This window comes from Strix uralensis, chromosome 3 (assembly GCF_047716275.1).
Source record: "Strix uralensis isolate ZFMK-TIS-50842 chromosome 3, bStrUra1, whole genome shotgun sequence".
Lineage (NCBI taxonomy): Eukaryota > Metazoa > Chordata > Aves > Strigiformes > Strigidae > Strix > Strix uralensis.
This window is the reverse complement of record NC_133974.1, coordinates 98952660-98979058: the sequence shown is the minus strand read 5'-3', so window position 1 is coordinate 98979058 and position 26399 is coordinate 98952660. Positions and strand designations below refer to the sequence as shown.

The 26399-nt window shown below is 38.1% G+C and overlaps 1 protein-coding gene across 1 annotated transcript in view; it reads right to left on the bottom strand.

The window, feature by feature from the left end:
• Positions 1-8086: 8086 nt before the first annotated feature.
• The window catches only part of SRBD1 (S1 RNA binding domain 1), a 134072-nt gene continuing 115759 nt past the window's right edge, over positions 8087-26399 (bottom strand). The window contains exons 21-23 of the mRNA XM_074863556.1: positions 25388-25540; positions 12654-12838; positions 8087-9060 (exon numbers count right to left, since the gene is read on the bottom strand). Coding sequence (XP_074719657.1) covers positions 8771-9060; positions 12654-12838; positions 25388-25540 — 628 coding nt within the window. The 3' untranslated portion in view covers positions 8087-8770. The remainder of the gene's footprint in view (positions 9061-12653; positions 12839-25387; positions 25541-26399) is intronic.

The following is a 26399-nucleotide window of genomic DNA, read 5'->3' as shown; positions in this document are numbered from 1 at the left end:
TGGACAGTTCGTTTATTGCATGTCCATTCCTAGGCATATTTATGTCTTTCTTGCCAGCAATTAGCCAGAAATATACAAAATGGATTTGTTTATGAACATAGTTTACAAACAGAAATGAAATAATGGAACAAAGATGGCACACATATTTATATTTTTGTTCTGCAATGAGTATACTGGTTGTTCATTTTTCAGCTACAATTATACTTTTTTTATACTCACCAAGATACAGAAGAGCTCCTGGAATGCTGTAAGTGCTTACATGCAATACAAAGTTAACAAAGTCTGTCTCCAAGGCCAGGGTCCCTCATTTTATTATGATCAGCAAAGCTTCAGTGGGAAATGCTGACTAACACCATTAATATTGTAATTAACACTACTTTTACAGTCCATGTTGTTAGCTTCGGTGGATTTGACAAGGAAGCTGATACTACTGAAACACAGCTTCACCTGTACTGAAACACACCACCTTCATGTAAATCCCATCTGAACAGTCACACTCCTGTTTGGATACAATTGAAATCCCAGTTCACTGACAATGGGTCTAAGTTTGGCTGGGGTTTCCCCCATTTATTTTTTATAGACAGAATACAATCAATAGCTTCTGTTGGGTAACATTGCCAAATGGGTTTTAAAAATTGACTCAATAAGCTTATGAAAGGGATCCTGTGTTGTGATGCCTGTGATGGAATGAGACTGAACCCGGTGGAAACTGGACTCAGGGCTGCCATCCTACCTTCTGCTTCTAACCAATTTTTAGTCTCTCATTTAAAGAACAACCAGGAAAGGACATTATAACTTATCTGGAAAAAGACCTTCCTTCAGGCTGCAAAGTCAAGCACTCAGAAGCTAGAAAATACCATTTATACTTCTCCATGGCCTCTTACAGTTATGCTATGGATATGCACTACACCAGTGGTTCTCAAACTGTGGTCCACAGACCCCTGGGGGGCTGCGATGTTGTCACAGGGGGTCTGCAAAGGCTTAAAGCAGGGGTGGGGAATGTCCAGCCCAGAAACATTTAGTCTGGCCCACGGCAAGCACTGTGCCTCCTTTTCCCACAGCCCCCTCCCCTTAATGGTCCTCTCATACTCAAGCCCCACCCCCCCACCTGCCCTAATGTGATAGTATGGTGGTGGGACCCACTTTATCTAGGTGGTTTTTCTCTTAAAGACATTTTCTTAACCCAACGGCCCTCTTTAGGCCCACAATGGGGCTGAAGTTTGTTCCTCCAAGTGGTGGCCCTGGACTCATAAACAAAAATATATGGTGACTGAACACAGACAAACAAGGTGGGAGATGAGAAGAATTGTAAAAACTTTTCATCAAATTGGAATGTAAAAATTGGCATCAAATTTGGAATTAGCACGTTAAAATACCATAAAACAGGCCATTTGAGCAAAAAGCGCTGATGCTATTATTTTAAATTCATACGGAATCATTGCAATAAAGATAATATGAGTGTGTGCATTCACAGACTAACTTATTTCCCCTTCTCTCCAAATCTGATGACCCTTCATGAGAAAATTTAAATAAATATTTGATGCAGTCTAGTGCTTTAAATCTTGAATTAAGTCTTGGCAGTCCATGGCCACAAAAGGTATTTAAAGGGGGTCCATGGTGCAAGAGAGGTTGAGAACCCCTGAACTACACCATTGTCTTACCTCAGATGAGGTAATCACGTAACACTTCTCCTGCGGAACCCGTGCCTCGCTTAGTACAGAGGATGGGCACTCCAAAGGACACCCTTAAACACTTCCCAGCTTTCAGCTGCCTGATTTGTCAATTTAAGCACCAATGCTTTACTACCTTTTCCCACATGTAGAGACCATACAATATCAAGAAGTTCTCCTTGAATAGAGACAGTCTGTAGAGAGTTATGCCTTCCCACATGGTTGTGATCTGATAACCACCAAATCAGTTAATACCGTAACTGTCACCCTGATTATAAGGAAAGCATCTAGTATTTCTCACAACAAACCCAGATACAACTTACATTTAAAGGACATAGAACATATGCTGAAATAATGAAATTGTACTTACATTTGAAAATAAAGCTCTGCAGTGCTCTGGTTTACCTAGGAGTAAGTAACTCACTGCAGAGCATTAGGGGGCAAAAAAAAAAAAAAAAAGGAAAAGCACTGGCATAGAGAAATAACAGTAAACCAGTAATATTCTGTTCAACAAAGGCAAAAAGACTTGAGGAGGCCACTCCTCTACTGGAAAAGGAGCAGAACTGTTTCAGAGGGTTTTGACCGCAGGCAATCTTGGTTTTGGAGATGAGTTGAAGCTCCACTCCCATAGGAGGGATTTTTTTTATCATTGTTTTGTTGGTCTCTAAAAAGGGCCAGATTGTCACTGGTCCAGCAAAGTCTGCAAGCAATGGAAGGCAGGCAAAGTGATGTTGTTCCCCCAAGAAACACACTATTGCAACTTGATCCAAGTGAGAAGCTTAATACTCTGAAATGTGGGAAACAGACTGTGACAGAGACTGACAAGGATTTCTTACTGCCAGGCAGACATTTTATGTAATTTTGAATGTTTTTATTCATTTCATAAGCTTTACCACCTGCCCTTCCCTTCCAGGAATGGTGCCCACATATCATCACACACAGTAAACTAAGAGTCTGTGAACAGAAAATTTTGGAAGATGCTTCTTTCAGCTCTTAGACTATCATTCATTGTGTGTCCTAGAAAACCAAGGCCTCATAAAACATATTGAAGATTAATATATCTGGGCTACTTTGGACCAGTGCTAAACTAGACAGTCCATAAGAGACAACACCCTGAGTACATGCTCAAATTTAAAACTGAATAACTATCTCAGTCATGGAGCACACCAGGAGAGATGGTCTTTCAAGTAAGCAAAGATTTAATTTCTTTAGAGACTAATGAGCAAGTGCTTACATAAAAAAGTTAATCACCAGTGCAGATCTTAAATCATTGATGCTATGTGCTCTTAGAAAAAAATTCTACCCAGTATACAAATAGCTGGATTTTCTGCTATTTTCAGCTTCTGATATTCTTTCAAGGACTCTTCCCACTAGGTATAAATGAGTAAAAATTCTGGTGGCTGCAATTGCCCATGGTCCCAGAGCACTCCCAGCCCTCTGTGTCGATGGACAACACATGTGCTACACAAGACAGCTGCACCCTCTCAGCCAGAAGTGCTGATGAGCAAGGATTCATCTACTTGTAATAAACTAGTTAGAAACAGCAACACTGGGAAATGAGTAGCAAATCAATTAACAGCACATACTTTGTTTCTCCCACTTAAAGCCAAATGGATGCATACTACTCTTTAGTAGCAATATGCATTGATATGAGATATGCAATTTCCTTTAGCTATTACAGATACTTATGCTTCGTCTTTTTAACTTCATGTGAGGTACAGGGACTAAGAGATAACCAGGCTCAGATTCCATTACTACTACATTACCATTACGTTATTAGATTTACATTTCATCATCTTAAATTCATTCCCATAAGATAATTTACATCTCCAGGATGTTCTTCCCCAAATCCCTCCATTTTCTTCCATTTCCCCTTTCCTGCCCCTCTCTCTTCTCACCACACAAAAAAAGCAGTCACGGTGCCAATATACAGCCTCTGGTACGTGGCAGTTTCCGCTCTCTGCCAAGCTATTCCACACATTCAATTCTGAGGTGAAAATACTTCCGTAAGATTTCACTTCTATTCAGTCTTTTTAAATGACCCCCAAGCATAATAGTTCTTCTCATGACATGATTTCCACATACCTCATCATGAGTCACACACACAAAAAATTCGCAGCTTGACGACAAATAAAGGCATAATATTTACTAGGAACATGACTGATGATGAGATATGAGAACACAAAACTCCAGCTTAGCTGATTGCATACTGAAAACTTTTCATTTAGTAACATACAAGTGTAGTAGGATAAATGGATATGTAAGGGAAGGAAAAAATAACACTTTAACCTTTCTGAGGTGGTGGTCTCCTGATTACTTGTTGAAGCCAAACAACAAATAAAAGCCTGAACTCAACTAGATTTAATAAAGCTAAGGAAAACACGTGGCTCCACAGTTTACTATGTATTCCCCTCATTGTTGCTCCCTGTGGAGGAGAACAAGAGAGGGAGACAAAACAAACAAAAGTTCCCAATAATATTAACTGGACTGCGGTGTTGAGCATGCCTTAATCTTCTTCAATTCTAGAAGCTGAATAAAGTAAAAGCTCTAACTTTTACTTTAGGAGTAAGCAGGTCAATTTTGAAAGCTTGTTAGCTCCTAGTCAAGGACAGAGAGCTGGTGAGATGAGATTTGAGTGCTTTACCCTGAACTTTCGGTTAAAGTTCTCAATGTGATGAGAGTTATCCTGCTTTGGGCATGGCCACCAGTCCTCTCTCACTTCCAAAGAGTGGAGAATCTCTTAGGATTCTTGATGCAGCTAGAACATGCCCAGGGGAGACCTAAGAGCTATAGGAACAGAATTAAAGCCAGCAGATTGATTAACAGCAGCAAACCCCATTATACAAGCTCACACGGAAGCAATACTCCAGCACTGGTCCCTCCCAGACTGAAGAATTTTGACTGTTGATCTCCAAGTTGTAGAAGCTGTAGTAAAGTCTGTGGTGCAATACATAGACTTCTTATGATTTGCTATTCAACTCTAGCTCTCTAGAAATTGCCATCAGTTGCAGAAAAGCTTTATCATTTATGTCCATCTGGAAAAATACCCAACCAGTCAAAGTTCCAACATGGATTAGATGGAAGCGACTGGTCAGCTCCTAGAGACACCTCTGAATATGCAAACCTCTTCAACAGCCTCCTGGCAGGAGGTACCTGTAGCTGGCATACAGTTGCAACATCCACTGAAGGGACCATTTTGAAGCTGAACTGGAAACAGGCAACCAAAGTTATCTAAAAACTAGTCACTGAGGTTTGCTGTAAGAAATACAGACATATCAGTTACTTGTGAAACTTTATGGAGTATGGATTCACAAGGATTTCTCAAGGTGAAACACTTCTTAACACTTAGAACTTCTACATGGCTGTGAGGAGGGTGAAAAACAGTTGGGACCAGTAAACTGAGGTGCTCTCAAACCTCTAGAAGATCTCTAATGGGGAGGAATGGAATTACTGACTTGCCTAGCCTTTACATAGACCCAGAGATACACCGACTCCCTCACAGCTCATTAGGAAACCTTGAGCAAAAGAGAGTGACAGAGTAACACGGACTGATGTAATCAACTGGTTCCCTCTATTTTCTTACAGGACTGAGTCTTGAAGTTGAGTGTCCTTAAGTAAAGCCACGCAAATTACATTCAGGAAGGCTAGAAAAGCAAAGGTGCTATTCAGGCTGAACCAAGAACTCAGCACTCGCTTCAGAGCAGGTGAGGCTCCTTATATAAAGCTCTGAAATCAGGCAAATATGATTCATGTTTGGTTTGTAGCTTCCAGGCAGAGTTTCTAAGTGTATGTGTTGTTAAATAAATACAGACACCAAGTTCAAGACGCACTACCAAAAAGCTGTTAGATTATTTGTTCTCCTGAATTATGCATTACCTTTGCTTGGTATGCAATTTTTCTAACACAAGTACCCCACAAAGCCCCAAATTCCAGCATGTCTATATGCCATATGGACAAGTTTCTCCAACCGTCTGCTCCTCATGGAAATTCTATTTGTTTTCCTATTGATTTTATTATGTTTAACAGCATACTAAATCATTCCTGAGGTTGACAAGTTTCTGGAAAATTGATATATGCTGTCTAAAACTGCCCGAGGCAGGAATAAAACCAAAACAAATGGCTTCTTTTAAACTCTTGATTTGCATTACTACAGCCAGGCATACAAGTGCCATCTTGTTTGGTAGAATTCTTCTCCTTTGTGTAACATCTAAAGCACAGGAAATCTTTAGAAGCTCTTATGGATCTGCATATCGGAGGAAGGTGATTGCAAAATACCAGACTATTTGAGTGAGGGTGGGACTCAAAAAGCAGATTGTCAGCTAAGATCAATGGTCTGGATTCCCTTGTGGGGAGGTGGAACAGTGAGTGGATGCCTTGGAACCGACAGCTTGAGGCAAAAGTAAAACTTTTAGTGAGACTTAAAGACTCACTAAAATCTTCCCCTGAGAAACTTTTTTTTGAAACATTTAAGTAAGGTTGTGATGAAGGAGGATTGTTTTTGCTTGTTTTAAATCTTGGAGACATCACTATTAAGGACTACAGAAGATTGGACTCCATAGTCAAATGGGAAAAAGCACCCAGACAGTAATTTTTTCTTGGTTTAGAAACTAAAGGGGGAGATTTAGAGAAAACAGTCTTGATGCTTTGATGTCAGAAATCTGAAAGCCACAAGAGTTCAAAAGGAAAACTGATTACAAAGGAAGAATTTTAAAATCTCTAGACAAAGATCTGACAAAAACTGAGAAGGTCATATGAACACATATTCATGCTTGTTAGATTCTCATTAGGGTATTATAATGGCCATGTTCTGGCAGAGGAAAAAAAAAGAACTTGCAAAGAAAAAAATATTTTTGTGGGAAGTGGTTAAGACACTGAATTAGCTGACAAATAATGGGATTACATTTGCAGAGCTGCAAACATTTAAGACATTAGTAGTCATAAACTTCTCATTTTGGTGTGATTAAAAAAATTCAAAGACATAGAGATGACATTTTCCCTGTGATGCCACAGAATAAGCTTCTGAGTTCTGCTAAGGAGAAACCAAACTGGCTCACGAGCACGTAAGTTGATTTGTAGGTCAGTCCTCTGAATCTTCACCACTGAAATGAGCTTCAGGAGAAGTTCAAGTTTATCTCCATAGAGAAGGTCAAGCAAATTCATTTCATTGCTAAATGCTTGGATACTGTAGAGATCATATATAAAGCTCAGCAGAACTTAGATAATTCTACTGATGGAGATAGCAGATAATACTGCAGCATTATCAGTGAACGCATCACTTGTGGAAGTAAAAAATAATCTCAGCTTGTTTGCTTTGTATCTGTGTTTTCAAAGACAGTAACATGGTACCACAGTTTCTAACTTCATACCAACAAAATCTACTTTGCAGGATTATCACAGGAAAATTTCAAAAGGCCTGAGAAACATGATTCCAAGCTGTGCTGACCTTCACATCATAGAGAACAGTCTTTTTTTTTTTTCTCCTTCAGTAGACAGATGCAATGAAGCTAGTAAGATCTGTCTCCTTTCTTCCGTCTGCTAAATAATTCCATAGTCTCAAAACACACTGTCTACAGCTCGCTCTTAATTTTGAGAATTAAAGCACAGAGTTAGGAGATAAATAATGCCAACCTTTCCCTGACTAATATATAGTCCCTGTGCCAACAGCTATTTGGACATTTGTAGTTAGAAACCTTGTCACCAAAGATGTTTGACACTCACTATAGGTGTTGTCTATGCTCATTTGTTAAAGACAGGAGTTTCTGCCAATTTACAGGCAAATTTGATTACTTCAAAGGAATAAACGTCCAATACACCAAAAATTCCCTGAGAAGGCCACATACATCTGCTGTTGATCGAGGCTCTTCTGCTGCTATACCACTGACTGTAATTTGCAAACTTGGCCAAATTGGTAAACCCTTTGAAACACCACCAAAACAAAAAGTCTCCAGGTGGGAGAAACAAACCTCATGTGCTAGACACTCCTAGCAGAAAACAATGAGCATTCTTATTGAAACAGAAGTCTAGAAAAGCTTTGCAAGCATCTACAAACAACAAAAGTTTATGGAGAATCATGACTTCACAAGCATCGTGTGTGAAGACAAGTGTTGAAAAATTGTTCTCCACTCAAAACAAGCAGAAAAAAACATTATACCACAGATGGAAAAAAAAATAATGTCAAGTTAAAGGAGTCGAAGACAGACTAGAACTATTTTATTAAATCAGGAACAACATCAGGCCATGGACTGTAGTCAGGTATTAAAGCTCAGGAAAGTGCATACCATTCAGAAGGTCAGATGAGTGCATCCTCAAGCTGAAGTGTATGTTGGAGACATGTTGGAGACATTACTGATGGAGCAAGTGTTGGAAAGAACGAGAACTAGGACTGTTAAATCACTTGTAGAACCAGTACACTGAGAAAAGATGGCCAGAAATGTTTTTATTTTGCACAAGTATAGAACAACATAAATGTCTTTTGACACCTTTGCTCAAAGTTCCTTAAACCCCAAGGTACATCTGAGTGTTAATCAATAACTGAATAAGCAATAATAAGACAGGTAAACACACCTCCTAATAATGTTACTCAAATAAATTAAAGCCAAATATTTCTGAACCATCAATACTATTAGCAGATGCTCTTTTTTCAGTCTACTTTTGAGATGTCATCACTCACTAACTTAAAAAGAACCACTTTTCTCCAACTAGGTACCCTCTTTTAGAATCAATAGGCAAACTGAATGGCTGTTTCTTGAAGGGGAGCAGTAGATGTGTCTGCTACTGACTAAAGATTGAGACAGCAAATCTTGCACAGACAGAACAGATAAGAGATCTGTCTAACAGTTCACTGGAACTTCATTTGCACTGCAGACAAAATAACAAGGTTGCTTGGAGGTAATCCAGTAAACTGTTCCAACAATTATTAACAGAAAGGATTCAAGAAATATGGAAAAACTGATAGATTTAAAAAAAAGAGAAAAAGAAGCAAGGCTGAAGTTTCAAAATTTGTTCATTTTCAACATACTCATTAAATGCCTGAATCTCCACAACCTTGCTCCACAACATTATTAACCTTTAAAATGAAGGCTCAATCATAAAAAACCCTTTCATAAAACACGAATAAGATCCAGTGTTATCCTCAATCGAGGAATATCGACATTAAGCACTTTAACTTCCACTCTTTCTCCAGGACCTAACCCCAGGCTTCTTTTCTTCTTCACCTTAGAAAGTTTTGCTTCTGTTATGTTTCGCACTGGAATCAAACCTGCTTTTCCCACACCAATATCAACAAAAACTCCAAACGGCGTCGCATTTTCAACTTTCCCAGTCAGAACAGTACCAACACTTAAGTCTTCGAAGCAGACTATGCTTCTCTTGAAGTCAGGTTTATCAAAATCTGTTATAAGAAACAAGAAACAAAAATAAGAGACTGGAGAAAAAACTTGCATTATTTTCTAAGGGCTGTTTCCAGCTGATTGTTTCTAATTAAGAAGTCATCCCAAGGTAGTCTAAGGTACCAAATGGTGCTTCATTACTTTTTTAAAATAAAGACCCATCTGTGATAACTGATTTATTATACTTTATGAATCACTTTAAAGGACTATGATTAATGGAGTAATGAGTATAATGAACTTTGTGGTATGAAACAAGGGGATCAGAAGCATGTAGTATATTAGCTAGTGACTGAAAGATTCTTTAAATTTTCTTGGAGCTAGGGAGAAAAGACTTGAGGCGACTTACTTGAGCTACATAAATTATACGTAAAATCCTATTTCTATACAAATTTGTATATAGGAAGATGAATACTCAGTCTCATCACATACTAAAGAGAAAAGTCAACAAATGCACTGTTCTTCGACTTGCTGCTCATCTGCACCATGACATTACACAATCAACTGTTTCCCGTGACATCAACTCCTCCTTTGCACAGACAACTTAAAATTCACACATGCATGATTATAAGCAGGTAATACCCCAATATAGTAAAGTTCACATTCTGCATTTAAGGGCACAGATAGATCTTTTAAACTCTCTTGTTACTTGCTTATCACTTTCTGCTCCTGCAGAAAACCCTTTCGAGCCATTTTAACAACTTCCCTTTCACCTTCTTCCTACTGCTGTTTTACCTTTTCCAAGATATAAAAGGGCTGAGATTTTCCAGAGAGCATCACCAAACAGGATTGCAAACATTTTCCTACATTTGCCTTTGAGAAATAAAATACAGCCTGAACAAGTTTATAGCTAAAATGCACTAGAAATCAATCAGTCCGAAACGTCACCGGGCTGTGGATAGATATTGAGTCTATGTGGCAAGGTTTTGGTAGCATGGGGGCTACAGGTGTGGCTTCTGTGAGAAGCTGTTAGAAACTTTCCCTATGTCCAATGGAACCATTGCCAGCTGACTCCAAGATGGACCCACCGCTGGCCAGTGCCAAGCCCATCAGCGATGGTGACAGTGCCTCTAGGATAATGTGTTTAAGAAGGAGCGGGGGGGAAATTGCTGCACAACAGCAACTATAGCCAGAGAGAGGAGTGAGAACATGTGAGAGAAACAACTCTGCAGACCCCAAGGTCAGTGAAGAAGGAGGGGGAGGAGATGCTCCAGGCACCAGAGCAGAGATTCCCCTGCAGCCCGTGGTGCAGCCCATGGTGGGGCAGGCTGTGCCCCTGCAGCCCATGGAGGTGAATGGGGGAGCAGATCTCCACCTGCAGCCTGGGGAGGACCCCACGACAGAGCAAGTGGGTGCCCAAAGGAGGTTGTGACCCTGTGGGAAGCCCACGCTGGAGCAGGCTCCTGTCAGGACCTGTGGCCCTGTGGAGAGAGGAGCCCACTCTGGAGCAGGTTTGCTGGCAGGACTTGTGACCCTGTGGGGGACCCACACTGGAGCAGTTCATGAAGAACTGCAGCCCGTGGAAAGGACTCATGTTGGAAAAGTTTGTGGAAGACTGTCTCCTGTGGGAGGGACACGTTGGAGCAGGGGAAGAGTGTGAGAAGTCCTCCCCAAGAAGGAAGGAGGAGCAGAGACAACATGTGATGAACTGACCACAAACCCCATCCCCCTGCACCGCTCAGGGAGGGTGAAGAGGTAGAGAAAATCAGGAGAAAAGTTAAGCCCAAGAAGAACGGAGGGGTGAGGGAAAGGTGTTTAAGATTTGGTTTTATTTTCTCATTATCTTATTCTGTTTTGATTGGTAATAAATTAATTTTGCCCAAGTTGAGTCTGTTTTGCCTGTGATGATAATTGGTGAGTGATTTCTCCCTGTCCTTATCTTGACTCACAAGACTTTTATTATGTTTTCTCTCCCTGTACAGTTGAGGAGTGGAGTGATAGAGCAGCTTTGGTGGGCACCTGGCATCCAGGCAGGGTCAACCCACCACAGGATCAAACCCCAATTGAGTACACAAGCTGGCAAATGCAGCAATAGGCTTTGAATGACATGAAATTTTCTGCTGAAGGAATGTACCTAAGTGCTCAAGTCCAAAATGGCTAATCCTTTTGTAACACTGAAGTGCAGTGGCACTTCAATGAAAAAAGCAACTAAACAGCCATTCAGGGCAACGAGCACAAGATGACTCAGAGGAATTATGGGAATATTTTTAAATGTTTTCAAACCTGTCCGTCCACCCTTCTCCCCATTACTGTTACCTGATTAGCTGTTCAACTTTAATGTTAAAAAGACAATTTCTTGCAAGAAATGCCTTGCAAGACCTTGGCCAGAAAAAGATTTTTAAAATAGTGTGATAAAACCATGCTTTTCTTTCCCTTTTCCCAAATAATTCTCCCCATTTTCCTTCATACTAAAATCATTCAGGAAAAATAAACAACATAGAATTTAAATTAAATTTAAGAGGATACATAGGAATGCTACTCTTCATCTGCAGTTCCCTAACATCACATCTCTACTGTTGGGAACAACAAGGGAATTAAATCTTAAACCAAGATTATTGTCTGAATCAGGGTAAAGTACAAACCATTCAATTTGCCTAGACCCTGTTAGATGTGATGCATTTCCTCACTGGCAGTCACTAGCAGGGTTACAAAGACAATGAATTACAACTATGAAAGGCTACTAGGCTGCCTACTCCAGTTACAGAGTCTGTCTATAGTAACACTGGATGTATTGATCAGCAGAGTATGAATATTTCCACTGAAGATTCTCTTTTGCTTTTATATCTTCATATGTTAATAATTTTTCCTACTGTAATTTAGATGTGAGACCACCAGAACAAATGGAAACATAGAAAATACACATTTTCAAGGTCACTAGTGGGAAATATTTACAAAATCAGCAAGGTAGCTACTAAGAAACCCAGAAAAGGGGAACAGATATGTTTGGGGTTTTTTAAGCGTAAGTTTATTATTTGTTATTAAGCCTGCATCTTTGTTGCCTACCCTTATCTCTTGCTGTTGTAAGAGAATCCAGCTGTAAGTTTCATTAAACACCAGCATCTCCAGATGTTTTACTTCATTACTTACCTCATCTTTCTTCCCCTCCACCTCAAACTGTTTAGCACTACTGCAAAGTTTTAACCAAGGTAGGTCACGAGCCATGTGCTCCAATTACACTTGTCTCCAGGAACTAGTGCAATAAAAGAGTAGAACTGCACACTACTACACTACTGCTCCACAGACCTTTACTACTACTGTTTCAGCTTGGTCTCAGCATTCCTCTCCGTGATGGAGAGCCAACACAGATTTAATCAGTACAGAGTCAACATATTGAAACTATTTCATTTGTTAACAGCCATACAACTCCCCTTCCTACGGCTGAAAATGCCATGATTTAAGACAGGATTCACACTCTTTACCTACTGAGCTGGAAAGAAACATCTGACTATGATATAGCCTTTACCTTGCCTGAGAAAAGAAATGGAGTTACACATCCATGCAAATCTACTACTGACTTTAAAAGAAGAAAACATGCAGTTTTAAAACTGGTACATAGAACAATCAAACCGAGATTACAACCTTCAAAACAAAGGTTTACCTGTTCGGATGTCAAAGCCTTCAGGCTGAGTCAGACCATCAATGATCAGCTGCAGCGTGTGCACTGTTGTATTTAGTCTTTTGGCTATGCCTTCCAGTCCTTCCTTTTGAATTACTGCATTTACTTTTTGCTGCATATCTGATTTTCCTATGTCATTTGCATTTCCCCCAATGAAAGATAAAAACCTGGGAAGTTCAAAGATACAGAGAGAGATTTGTAACATCCTGTAGTGGGAACTTAACTGTTGCTATATTTAGGGGTTTTAATTACTTTTGCATTGATGCACAAACAAAACTTCCGATAATAAAATATGAACAGTGAACAGTTTCCCAAGTGCATATCATCTCAACTCATCACTGGTCAGACACATACATGGAAACTTAGAGTCCATCTGTATACATGTATCTCCTGGAACAGATTACAAAACTAGAAGCAAAATTTCGGAGTGTATATCACTTTTCAGACTGATGATTTAATCTCATGCTAAAACCAAATCTGATTATGACTGAAAGATGTCTTTTACCATGAAAGTTCCTTAGAAATAAGTGAGAGTTCTACAATACTGTTATTTTCATTGTCACTCTCATTTAAATGAAAATGAATGGCAATTTAGTAAACCAACAATGAACATCTTAAATTAATACGAAAAACCTTTAACTAAATTTAAGAAGAACTTGACATAAAATACTTCTCTTGTCTATGAACTTCATGACTAAGAATAATTAGTTTTTAAGAAAGTAGGAAATTATCAAGTCAAAGTAGTTACACAACACAAACATCCTTATCCTTCCCCATTGTCACACACATACACACATTGCAGATTGAGACAAATTTGGATGGGCATCTAAAAAGGCTGAAAAGAAATACTTTAAAATAAATGTGTCTTGATTTGTGATATCTTTTTAAAAAATAAAACAAAAAACCCAAAACACACTTACTGAGGTTTTACTTCAGCAATGTTGGCACATATGTTGAGAAGCACAGAGAATAGAAGACAAAAATTCACATGCAGACCCTAGTCCTTATTACTTGTAGTGATGTAGACAATGTTTATTTATCACTGAATAGACGTCCTTATTTTACTGAAGGACTTAATGCAAAACAAGTCTTTAATGGATATAAATCAATGAAAATGAGGATGCTGGTCACAGAAGCTGAGTCACATTGTACTAAATAAAGCAATTTGTCTTTTCGCAGTAAACATTTCAGTTCTCTCTCCCACTGCCCTGCTCTGCATCTCACCATGAATAAGCCTCTTCTACCCTGCTTTATGATGTCCCTTATTGTTGAGGGGAGGGGAGGCACATGGTTTTTTGCATGTTCTCCACCACAGCAGACAGGTACAAGAGTCTGAGTGAACATTCCTTCCAAATTCCTAAAAGAGATCCCTCCTTCCTGTCCTTATCCTACTTCACAACAGGTGTAAACTACAGGCCAGGAAAGAAGTGCTGACTAGCAGGTTCATGCCCTGCACTTGGGAGTGGTGTGACATTCCAGCTCCCTAAGAAAGAAAAAGTCCCTGGTACACAACCTCCTTTCCCCCCTCAAAAATACATGCTGTGCTTTTGTCAAAACCTGAGGCTACTATTACTTTTGGCAGGAGACACAGTGGGGTGTTTTTTTGGTTTGTTGTTTTCTTTTTTTTTTTTTTAACCTGAGGAACCCAAGTGACATTATTTCAGGTGGTGAGCAATAAAAAGCTATATGCACTGAAATACAAAATTAAATTTCTTTTGGAAAAATATGTGTACTGTTAGCTCAAATACATATATTTGCACTTAAAAGTGATAGATATAATTTTCACATTAATTTTCTTAATGCATATAGATCTTTCATGTGGCAATGTATGAAGAAAAAAATTAATAGATTCAGTGGATGATACTGTTCTCAGGATTTACTGAATCTTGTTTTGATTGCACTTCAACTTTTGACTTAATTTTTTAAAGTAGTTTGAGGTGGTTTTGAGACAAAATAAATACCAACACAGATGCAAAATTGTTTATAATATTAAATATAAATTTTTATTTTCCGTAAACTAACAACAAACCACTACTATTACTCAAATATTTTCTCTAATAAGAGCCTATATACGAAAAGTATCAGACCTTCTATGAAACCATCTTCTGCTGGTCTCAAACAAGCACTAGAAGCGGTTGCAATGGTAATACAGACAACATGTGTAGGCGCAGGCAAAGCGCTCTTCACACAGCTCCTCAGGGCTGCTAACGCTGATGGACAGGCAATGCCCCACCAGAGCACTAGTGACAGGCGGCAGCTGCCCCAGCTTTGACTGACATGCCAGATGTAACACAGCAAACCCGACCAGCCTCATGACTCAACCTTCTAAATAATGTATGCTTTACCTCCCGCCCCTATAAACAGGTTTGCTGACATTCACGTACTTGGCTTTATTTCACTTCAGATGGAAATTCAGCTGGAGTACCTCCACCAAGTAACATTTTCTCACCATTAGGATTTTGCAGAAGCGCATTCACTTTGTAAATCGATAACAGGGTGGGTTTCGCTGCTAATAAGTGCAACCACATGGAACAGCCACCAATGTATAAAAGAACCCCTGTTACGTACGAAACTGTCAAATGTGTGAATAATGCAATCAGAATGCCCGCGCTACGTGCAGGCTGCTAGAAAGAAAACCAGCCCAAAACGGGACACAACCCAGGTGCCTGAGCCCTCAAATACTATTCATGAAAGCTATTTCACCCCTGACTCCTTCCTTTGCCTCCCCCACCCTCTGGAAATCCCAATGAAAGTATTTCTCTGATATTAAAAAGGATTCCCCATCTAGGCAAGGGTGCTACATTTGGGCCCTATGTTATCAATTACAGTTGTTTAAACAACTTAACATGGTTACTGCTCAGAATAAAATTTTTGGTCCACCTAAAAATGATGCTTAAACATGTGCCCAAGTCTAAGTAAATGAGAATTCCCACCAACCTCAGCAGAATTATTAATGTTCTAAAAATCAGGCATTTGTTTAAGAATCTTTCAGAATTACAAGGTATATTACAGGCAGAACAGAGCACAGGTCCAGCATGCACATACACACAAAAGAAATAATCTTTAATAGAAACATTACATTTCTTTTTTAGAAATTCTCACTTTTTTAGGTTAGTTTTTGGTAAAACTTATGTATTAAAATAAATCCAAACAAAAGCAACTGTTTAGCAAATACAGATGTAGTTTTAGAAATACTGTTGAATCTAGTTATATATTTAATGTATCATTTTCACTCGAACATGGCCTAAGGCACTTAGAATAAAAAAAATATCGATATAAAGCACAAATGTCTGACTGAGCAGTGGCACATTATATTGATCATTTCTATTTTAAAATGTCTTTGCTAAGAACGTTAGTTTCCTTATTAAAAAAGCAACCCAACAACTTCCTTCAATAGTTATTCCAAGGTCAGAAAACAAGGATATAGTCAGTATTAAGACTGTGATATGGCTATGGGGGGAAAAAGAGGTTTCCCTTCATTTACATACTTTTATCTTCATAATGTTAAACTATCTCACCACAACCTTTGAAATATCTCACTTACCCAATTTGTAAATGACAGTTCCAGCTGTACAACATAAGAACATGAATGATCTTATGCAAAAATGAAAGCCCTTCAAGTATTTTCCTGGCTACATATGTGAACTAAGCAACATGTTGCAGTAGTTCAAGTGCTATGTTTATCTACCAGAAGGATAAAACCTAAAAGTTAACAGAAACGGAAATGGGAAAGATGAGACTTTTTTCTGAAGTGAGGTCATTCTTATAAGATATACTATCCTTATTTCCTCAAATGTTGAGTGTTTGAGTGAATCACAAACTTTCTGTTCAAAGCACATCAACTCAGGTAAAAGCTGCCAGAGTCTCAGGAGAGTCAGAACAGAATGAAATTTAGCTGGTTTAGAGACTTTGAGTTTTATGGTTTTGAGATTTAGAGGATACTCAGAAACCTCTGCAACCACCTTAGTTTTAAAAGCAATCTTTGCAGTCTTATAGGACCTGCAGAGAATGGTCATGGCTGATGTTTTTATTTAATACATAATTTCATCCATCTTACCCAGATAAAGAAAGAAAAGTAGCATAAATGTAACAAATAAGCACATCATGTTCACTTAACATACACATCTGCACAAAATTATAGCACAGCCCTTGCAATGCTTAAAAGATAATGCAAATTTCAGTGGAATGCAAAAAACAGTCAGAAAAGAACAAAACTATTACTGAGGGAAGCCTTCAGTAAATTTTTACGAAGTTACTTTAAACACCCCAAAAACCTTCTTATAACGTGCAGGAGTTCTAAAGCTTTGCAAGGGTTTTTAGTCACAGTCATTTCTGTTTTATGTAATCATTTCCAGCAACACGACTTAAGAGCTGGGAGTACTGGATTCATTACATTAGAGCAACATGATACACCATTACATCTTGTCACAGTGCACACATGAATTAACGGTAATGCAACATAATCACTCTGAAAACAAAAACAACTTTGCATTAGCATGTGCTTTGTTAGGTAAAATGTACATTCATGACAGTAGCAAACAAATTATGCAGACATTTAGTAACATTTTGAAATGCAAAAGCATTACTTGCATAATGCAGATGGTGACTGTTCTTGTTCTCACTAGTGATATGGATCCTCAATTTTCAACTACTGATGCAGATTATACATCAAACAATATCTGTGTATTACTCTCTGTAATTAGTTGCTGGACACAGAAACTTAAAGTTTCAAACATATTTAGAACTACTTATGTGGTTTAGCCAGATAAGGATATTTAACCAACATGTTTTTCCTCAAATGCATAAGTTATTAATATTATAGATTATCTGACTTCATGCAGAAGACCAGAAAGCACTCAGTTTATGACATTTTGGGCGTAGAAATCTAAGAAACAATGAGTTTCTAAATGAAAAAAGAAATTCAGACATAGTTACACTGCAGCATAGCCACTTTGCTACCATACCATTAGGCACACTGTTGTTAGCTGTTTTCATGACTACCAATACAAAACTGAAGCATAACCGGAGATACAAAATAGTGAAACATGATTAGTTATCCACAAAGAATTAGTACTACAGTTAAAGATGATCATTCCATAAAAAAGTTCATTTTTTTCCCCTTCGTACTTTTTTTAAAAATGCAACCAGCAGGAAGTTATGTAAATTGCAAAAATTTCAACAAATGAAAAATACCACTTGATTTATGGGCCTAGTATTTATAGTGTAACAGGAGAAAAATTTTTTTATTTCCAAGTTCTTTTAATAATTCTTGTTAACTGTATGTTTTCCAGCACAGAAAAGTTATAAAATGTCTTTATCAGATGGCAATTAGCAGTGAAAGCCTTTTCTGCTCCTCTATTTACTGACAAGATAACTTTCAAAAATATGTCCTCTAAAAAAACATCTACTAAATTAATTGTCAGACCTGTGAATGAACTGGCCTTCTAAAGTGATGAGTATGAACTATTATTTATCAGGCTTAATGGCCCTAATTCTGCAAGTGTTCTCCTTAATTCAGGTTAGTAATTTCCTATTGGAAATTGTCATAAAGATCCATTAATCTACTGAGCTTAACTTTTTTTAGGCTTTTTAAAAAGGAACTCAAGACTTTTTAGTAAAGTATTATTTTGCACATTAAATAGCTTTAATACACACACACGTGTGTACATGCAAGTACAGTCTTATTGAAGTGGACAAAAGATGTTTCTGAGGACTTTGTAGCGAATTTAAGGAAAGGCATCCTACCACAGTAAAAACTACCCTCTGTAAAGTATTCACATGTAGGCTACGTTAAATAGAACACAACAATTTGTTTTAATTGCTCAAACATGATACCAAGTAACTATTCCCTTCCTGATTTCTATTGCCCTTAAGCATTGCCTCGGTTGCTCAGTGACAACTAGGTGACCTGGTCAGAAGCAAGCCAGCCCAGCAGAGAGCTGGAAATGCCATCAAAGGACAAGTGTGCAGTTCCATAAAGGGCAGGAGGGAAATTCCTCTTTCTTTTGGTGGTCTCTCCCTAATCAGCAGTTTTTCTTCTGCATTTTCTTACATGTCAATATTTGCCTTCAAAGCTAGCAAGCACAGCTTTTCAGCATAGCAACTGAGATACTACAGATCAGCTGCTACATCCACTCATGTAAAGAGTAGCAGAAACACCAGAGATACTTGAAAAATGATCAGTTTATCCTCAACCAAATATAAAATATTATCAATATAAATGCTTTTCTGAAATGAACATCAAATCCAATTGTTTTACTTTGGTGAAGAATAAGCACATGAATGGGTGCTTTGCTGAATCATCTTGAGATTTTGAAGTCCTTCTGGAGACATCAAGCAGCATTATCAATACCCAACGAAGGGTGAGACATGAATCGCAAGTCACTCTGCTTGGTATGTCAAAAACTTCTCTTAAGGCAGAACCAACGGCAGTGGGCAGTACTATCCTCTAGCAGTCAAAGTCCTAAACCTGGGTAATTAGCCGAGGAAGATCCTCACCTGCATTATGCTAAATCACCTTTAGATCTTTTATAAATATTGGTAAAATATTTCTAAGTCAGACTAAAATACAACCTGTCTGCCAGATGCTGTAATCTGTGAGCAGCAAATACACATTCTGAGTGCCAACCCTTAGCAAAGAGCATTTTTATGAGATTTAAATAAAAATCAGTAAATGTTAAGATTCAGTCATACGAAACCAAATGCACCCAGCAGACTGAATACAAGAAAGGAAAACCATTGCATTTTCTTTCCAGCATTTGGTTTATAAGCATAACCTGGTTGTAACTTCTTGAGACTTCCTAAATGTTTCCTCATTTTTTTCTAGCAGTTCTTTTACAATATGTACCAAGAAACTGGATATGCTCTACACGTTGTATTAATTGTATGTAGAAGATTCTGCCACTATAAATTGGTTTTCACATATAGACTTTTCAGAAACTCAAAACACAGCTCTGCTTTGCAGGAAAATACGCTGCCTACAAAGTTTGTTTGCTTTTTTTTAATTTAACTTTTGGGAAATTCTGATTCATAATATTTAGAGGTGTTTGTAAGCTTCATCTCTGCATATGACAAAGCCAAGCTTTGACAGTGTGGAAACCATGAACAAAAACATTTTGGTCATCTGCAGAGTGTGTTAAATCACCAGTAGGATGTTTTCCAATTATTTTACAGAAATTGTACAGATTTTAAGTAAAGATGTTTAAATGCCATAAATCAATCATACCAGCACCATTTGTGCCACTGTAGTAAAGATTACATCAGTGTTTCCATTATAAAAACCCTATTTTTCAGGGGTTTCTAATTCAGCCATAAAAATTGGCTCCAGCCTAAAGCTTGGCAACCTAAGTCACCACTTGGGAGCAATTCTTTTAACCAATTTTTTTTTTTTTTTTTAATGGATTGGCCTTTCAAGCTACAAAACAGTTCAGAAAAAGAAAATTAGTGGTTTCAAATTTTGGTGAACTTCTATCCCTCAAAAACATTGTTTTAAAAACTGATAATTTTGTATGTCATAAATCTGTAATGTGGACTGCTGCTTTTGGGTAATTTGGATAGAAGCAGTGGATAAAAATCACCAGCTTATTTTCTTTAAAAATAAATGTAATTTCCCATAAAAACTTTTAATACAATAAAATTTTCACAAACGACTGTCTCATGGCAAGATATGGCAGACAGTGCATGAGGAAGCCTTTATGACTCATTTATGCAGCATCTATTCCATTCGCTTTAATTTCTGTGGTAAGAGATATGTAATACTGTATTTTGATGCCTTGAATCAAACCTGCCGATCTTCAAGACAATGATTCTGCCCTTTGGCAGCACAGATCCACCTGTGAGCTTGACATGGTCCCTGACAAAGTTAAGTGCAAGCACAGAAAAAGAAGAAAGAAATATTTTGAAAGCAGCAAAGCAACAGAACTCCTTTAAAATGCATTTTGTTTAAAAGTATATGTATTAAATACTGATTCTAACCCACTTCTAACAGTCACGATTTTGTTCATGTGCATTAAGTTAAATTATAAGAATTATCAACTAGGTCTTAAACCTAGTTTGGTTTTAACATGTTAAAAAGTCCTTTGAATTTCAGTAAGATATCTCAAATCAACAACATGAACATGATTTGATCTTCAGGCTCTCATAAGCTTTCTCACGAACATAGGCTCAGCAAAAGGCAATGACAAACCCAGTCCCATCCACTGCCTATCAAAGTCAACAAAACTTGTCAACAGCCCCAGTAAGCTTTGGACTGAATCCTTCATGCAGTCTGAATTCCTAGTAAAATTTTCTCTTAATTCATATTTAGACAGCAAATTGGTTTGGAAAGCCATTTCCATAAATTAGAAGCTTAACAGCTCATACGCTTTTTTTGAAAAGTCATTTTAAATATATAATCATTGTTAAATTATAGCATTAGTTGCTTGAGGGGATGATGTCTGGTTTATATTTAGCTCTTATGTAATCAGTGTCAATTTTTAATACTACACTTCTTGGCTTTTGTCAGTTTTCTACAGAGCTGTATTTTCTTTTCTTCAAACAGCTATTTGCAATGAAAAAACATTAGATATATTTGCCCCCTTCCCCACACCGTTTTGTGATATCAAGCTAGTGCATGTTAATACAATCTATACCATAAAAGTTACCACCTTCATATTTAACAAGCTTTCAAGGAAACTATCTTTTGATTGCAAGAAAAAGAAAAATACTGTTGAACATAGAGTAGATTCACAGAAAGCACAGAAAGCACTTTGAGACTTTTTTTCCACATCAAACTGTGTACAGATACTCATAAATATAAGAAGACAGACAAAAGAGGAAAAGCCCAAAAAACCAGAAAAGACTGATTCAGTTACAGAAAGAGATGTTACACTCATTAGTTTTGGTGTTCCATTAGCAGATATTGTTACTGTGTTTTTATATTTGTTTTGATATCAACTGATATTCTTTTGCATTAGAAAAGGGTACGGTATAATACCCACAACTCACACTTGAATCTAAATAGTTCACCTGAAAATTCAGTCTATGAAGGCAAAGTGTTTGATGAGAAACAGAACAATGGCAGAGCTGGAAACTTACTTTAAAGTAATTACATTAGCCAAAGAGAAATGACATGACAGGTAACACCGGTCTGTAACCACATCATTCTTCTGCAATGGCCTTCCAGCTCTCGAAGTCCCAACAAGTTTGACCCTGAGCACATTTTAAGAACTAGCAAGGTACCTTCTAAGCAGTGTTGGCTGTGCAAAAGGTGGCACCCTCCTCTCTGAATCATGCATAAGCCTGTGACTCAAACCACTATCTTTTGGTTCAGATGTTAAACATGTACTTTTTTTTTTTTTTTTTTTTAAATCATAGAATTGTTTAGGTTGGAAAAGACCTTTAAGATCATTAAGTTCAACAGTAAAACTAGCACTGCCAAGTCCGCCACTAAGCCATGTCCCTAAACACCGCATCTACACGTCTCAAATACCTCCAGGGATGGTGACTCAACCACTTCACTTCCTTGGGCAGCCTGTTCCAATGCTTGACAACCCTTTTGGTAAAGAGATTTTTCCTAATATCCAGTCTAAACCTCCCCTGGTGCAACTTGAAGCCATTTCCTCTTGTCCTATCGCTTGTTACCTGGGAGAAGAGACCGATACCCACCTCGCTACAACCTCCTTCCAAGTAGTTGTAGAGACAGGTAAAGTCTCCCCTGAGCCTCCTTTTCTCCAGGCTAAACAACCCCAGTTCCCTCAGCCACTCCTCACAAGACTTTTTCATTAGACCCTTCACCAGCTTTGTTGCCCTTCTCTCAAGAACAGTTGGCTGTCGACCAACATCCCCAGGTCCTTTTCTGCCAGGAAGCTTTCCAGCCACTGTTCCCCAAGCCTGTAACGTTGCATGGGGTTGTTGTGACCCAAGTCCAGGAGGTGGCACTTGGCCTTGTTGAACCTTATACAATTGGCCTCATCCCCTTGATCCAGTCTGTCCAGATCCCTCTTGTAGACCCTTTTTACCCTCAAGCAGATCAACATTCCCACCCAATTTGATGTCATCTGCAAACTTACTGAGGGTGCACTTGATGCCCTCATCCAGATCATTAATAAAGATATTAAACAGAACTGGCCCCAATACTGAGCCCTGGGAACACCACTTGCGACCAGCTGCCAACTAGATTTAACTCCACCCACCACCACTCTTCGGGCTCAGTCATCCAGTCAGTTTTTTATCCAGCAAAGAGTACACCCATCAAGCCATGAGCAGCCAGTTTCTCCAGGGAGAATGCTGCGGGAAACGGTGTCAAAGGCCTTACTAAAGTCTGGGTAGACAACATCCACAGCCTTTCCCTCATCCACTAAGCAGGCCACCTCATCACAGAAGGTGATCAGGTTTGTCAAGCAGGACCTGCCTTTCATAAACTCATCCTGACCGGGTCTGATCACCTAGTTGTTCTGTGTGCTGCTTGATGGCACTCAATATGATCTGCTCCATAACCTTCCCCAGCACCGAGGTCAGACTGACACACCTGTAGCGGTAATAGTGCTAATCCTCGGTTCGCCGCCAAATTCCAAATCACAATTATATGATTTGTGATACCTACTAAAATTGTCTCCAGAATTTCAACTCTGTGTGAATATCTGAGCTACCATATGCAGTAATAATCCCACTCACCACCTCAGATATAAAAGTCACCTGTGCTGCTCTGGAAACAATGTCACAATTCTTTATTTTCTGACCAACCTTTGTGATGGTATTGTATGTAGATAATTCCTGTAGTATTCCACCATTAACTGGCTATGCTTCTCTGCTCCCTGAAGCAATCTTTCCAAATTAGCCTTTAAGCAAAGCTCGTAACACTGTGAACACTTCTACCAATTACTTTATTAGTGTACTAGTGCTGAAAAGCTAAATGGACTATTAACCAAATCCTGATTACTGGATATTTAAATTGAATGAAATACAATATTGAAAATCAACATTAATTTTGAATAACCAATTTTTTTTTTCTTTTACGCTTTTTTTTTTTTTTTTTTTACATTGACTCACTCTGAATAATCTCCAGTAGAAGAGACCAAGCTTCCTCACCCTATAAGCCACCTACCAATGTAAGATCGTTTTAAGATCAGGACCCTGCCTGTTTTTTTCCACAGCTATGCATAGGGCAGAGAACTAGTAACAAATGCTGATGCATAAGAAAAAAAGGGAAATGGTTGTGAAAAAGGAGAAACCAAAGTTACTTACACACTGCACAAAGAACATGGACTCTAGCAGGCAATTGCACAGTGGCCCTAGAATCAGGTCCAAAGTAGAATAAACTGTGGCAGGGAGAGGATGAAAACAAAAGTGCACCATGCCCAGCAGAAGGAAAACATGCAGACCTATTCATAGGAAGCTGTATATGCAGTTATCTCTACTGGAGAGAGAACAGAGCACACGCTGTAGGGAAGATGTCCTAAAAATGCAAGGTCCTGTAAGACTTTTTTAGATAAGAAACTTAAGCTTCATGAGTTCAGAAATTCAGAATCTCTCTCTGAGACTTAAAGATGGTTTTGTTCATAAAACAGGAAGCATGACTCTTTCTCCAGGAATAATATTCTCAATAGAGGTCATAAAAATCCTAAAGTATCTAGCTACTGTTGAAATTAACCCCAGCACATTTTAAGAAAAGAACCTGTTCACTGCAAATCACTTAAAAAAATAAATATATGCTGGTTTATGGTAGGAGATAATGTTTTCTCAAGAGGACAAGCAGAGTCTAATTTCAGCCAGGGCTGATGATAGAAAAGATCACAGCTTATACTAGCATTGAGCAGCTGCAGTATCCCCTAACCAGAGGGACCCATAGCAAAACCGTTCTCTTCTTTTAGCCAAAGGTCACTTAGTAAAACCACCATGGTGTTCATGTGTTTGGACACTTAATCTATACATCTTAATTAGATCTCGCAATATCAGAATTTAATTTTAAAGGCTCATAATAAGAACCATGCTCACATATGTCTGTTCACTTGTGTGCATGGTCAAACACACAAATAAACAAATTCTGGTGGTCAAAATTCACTAAGTAGGAAGTTTGTTTGGCACATGCTGAACATAAGCAACAATGTAAAAGCAGTTCTTAGTGATACAGAGATATTAAAATACCACTAACAAAATTTGTATGGCATTTCAATTAGAAAATTTTTAAGAATAAATAAAATTATTTTTCAGTTATGGCCTTTTACATAATATATGGAGGCAAGGTAGAAGAACAAAAAAATCAGTTTTTTGACATTTAGAACAAATGGTTTGTCTCCATACTTTGTGAACTGAAAATCCAAACTGAAAGTGATGTGTGGCATAAAGAGAGTTGGCAAACAGAAGGAAATTGAGAGAAGTGGCCTCACTGAGGGGCTAAGTGGTGATATAAAGATGACAGGGTCATGGAAGGAAAGTCTGGCGAAGTTTTGAAAATTCATTGATTTCCTCACTGAAAATCAACATGAAAACCAAAACAAACCTCCAAAGAATAAAACTAAAAACTTGCATGTATGCAAGAGGCAAAATACACCAACTGAAACCCTTCAATTATAAAGAACTTCTGAAGCATACCCTTTTCTTGAAGAAAGGGGACAAAGCATCAAATTAATATAAGTATTCCTATCTCAAAAGGTTGAGCAGGCTGTTGTCAGAAAAATCAGTACTTTCATTTTGAAAATTGACAGTGTCAATGGTTCAAAAGCTTTCCCACTGCTTACGTCATTGCAATGTTGTAAGACTCTGGATGAATACAAGTTTGGTCCAAAGGATTGGGCTGTCGTGAGGCACATGGTGTTGGTTTGCTCTTCTTTTTACCCTGTGCACCTGCTTTAGTCAAAAGTTCATGACTTCCAAGTTCGGTTTTCTTATTACTGTCAGAAATAAAAAAAGGACATGTCATTCTTAATGAACAAGATCCTAGCCCGGTGCCCACACATGTAAAACACAATCAGACTTGTATATAATGTTCATTCTTTTTTTTAAAAAAAGCATCAACCCCCTAAAAGGTCATGGTGGATGAATCTTAACAACACAATTATAGCATAAAAATAAACATATCAGTGTATGCATAAATAAATTTAAAATAGAAACAAACATTGGGAAGGGATTCTGGGCTTCGTAAAAATTTCTTTATGATGCCAAGATTATAAAGAAACCACTACACAACCTGTTGTATCATTTGCAATCTGGATAGCATCTCCTGTCTGTAAAACAGGGACAATTGCATTTACCTACTTGATAAAGATCTTGAGAGGATACTTTCATACTTGACTGTTGATTAATAGTCTGAATAATTTTAAATTTGAAAAATGTATAATCAAAATTTCCTATTCATACCATCTTTAGGTAAGCAAATTGCATCTCAAGCATATCTACAGAACAAGGAAAGTGTGTGAATGCTTAAACATCAGAACTCCTTAAATCACTTTTATTGACTTCCTATGCTTAAATTTCTGAAGAATTCTGCTCAAACATGGGCCAGGTCAAAATATGAAAAATTTCAAATCAAAAGAACTCAGACCAAGATTTGCTTAGAACAGAAGAAAGCTAAAGGTCAAATCTATCACTATTTCAGGATGTACATGCATGCAATATAAAGGCATCAAATGACTCCTACTGGCAAAGGTTCCCTTCTTGCCTCTTTTTTTGTTTTTGTTTCCTAAATCACAAGTGGTTCTTGCTTTTGCAGGACAAAAGAGAACAGAGTGGAAGTCTCGGAACTAGCACTCA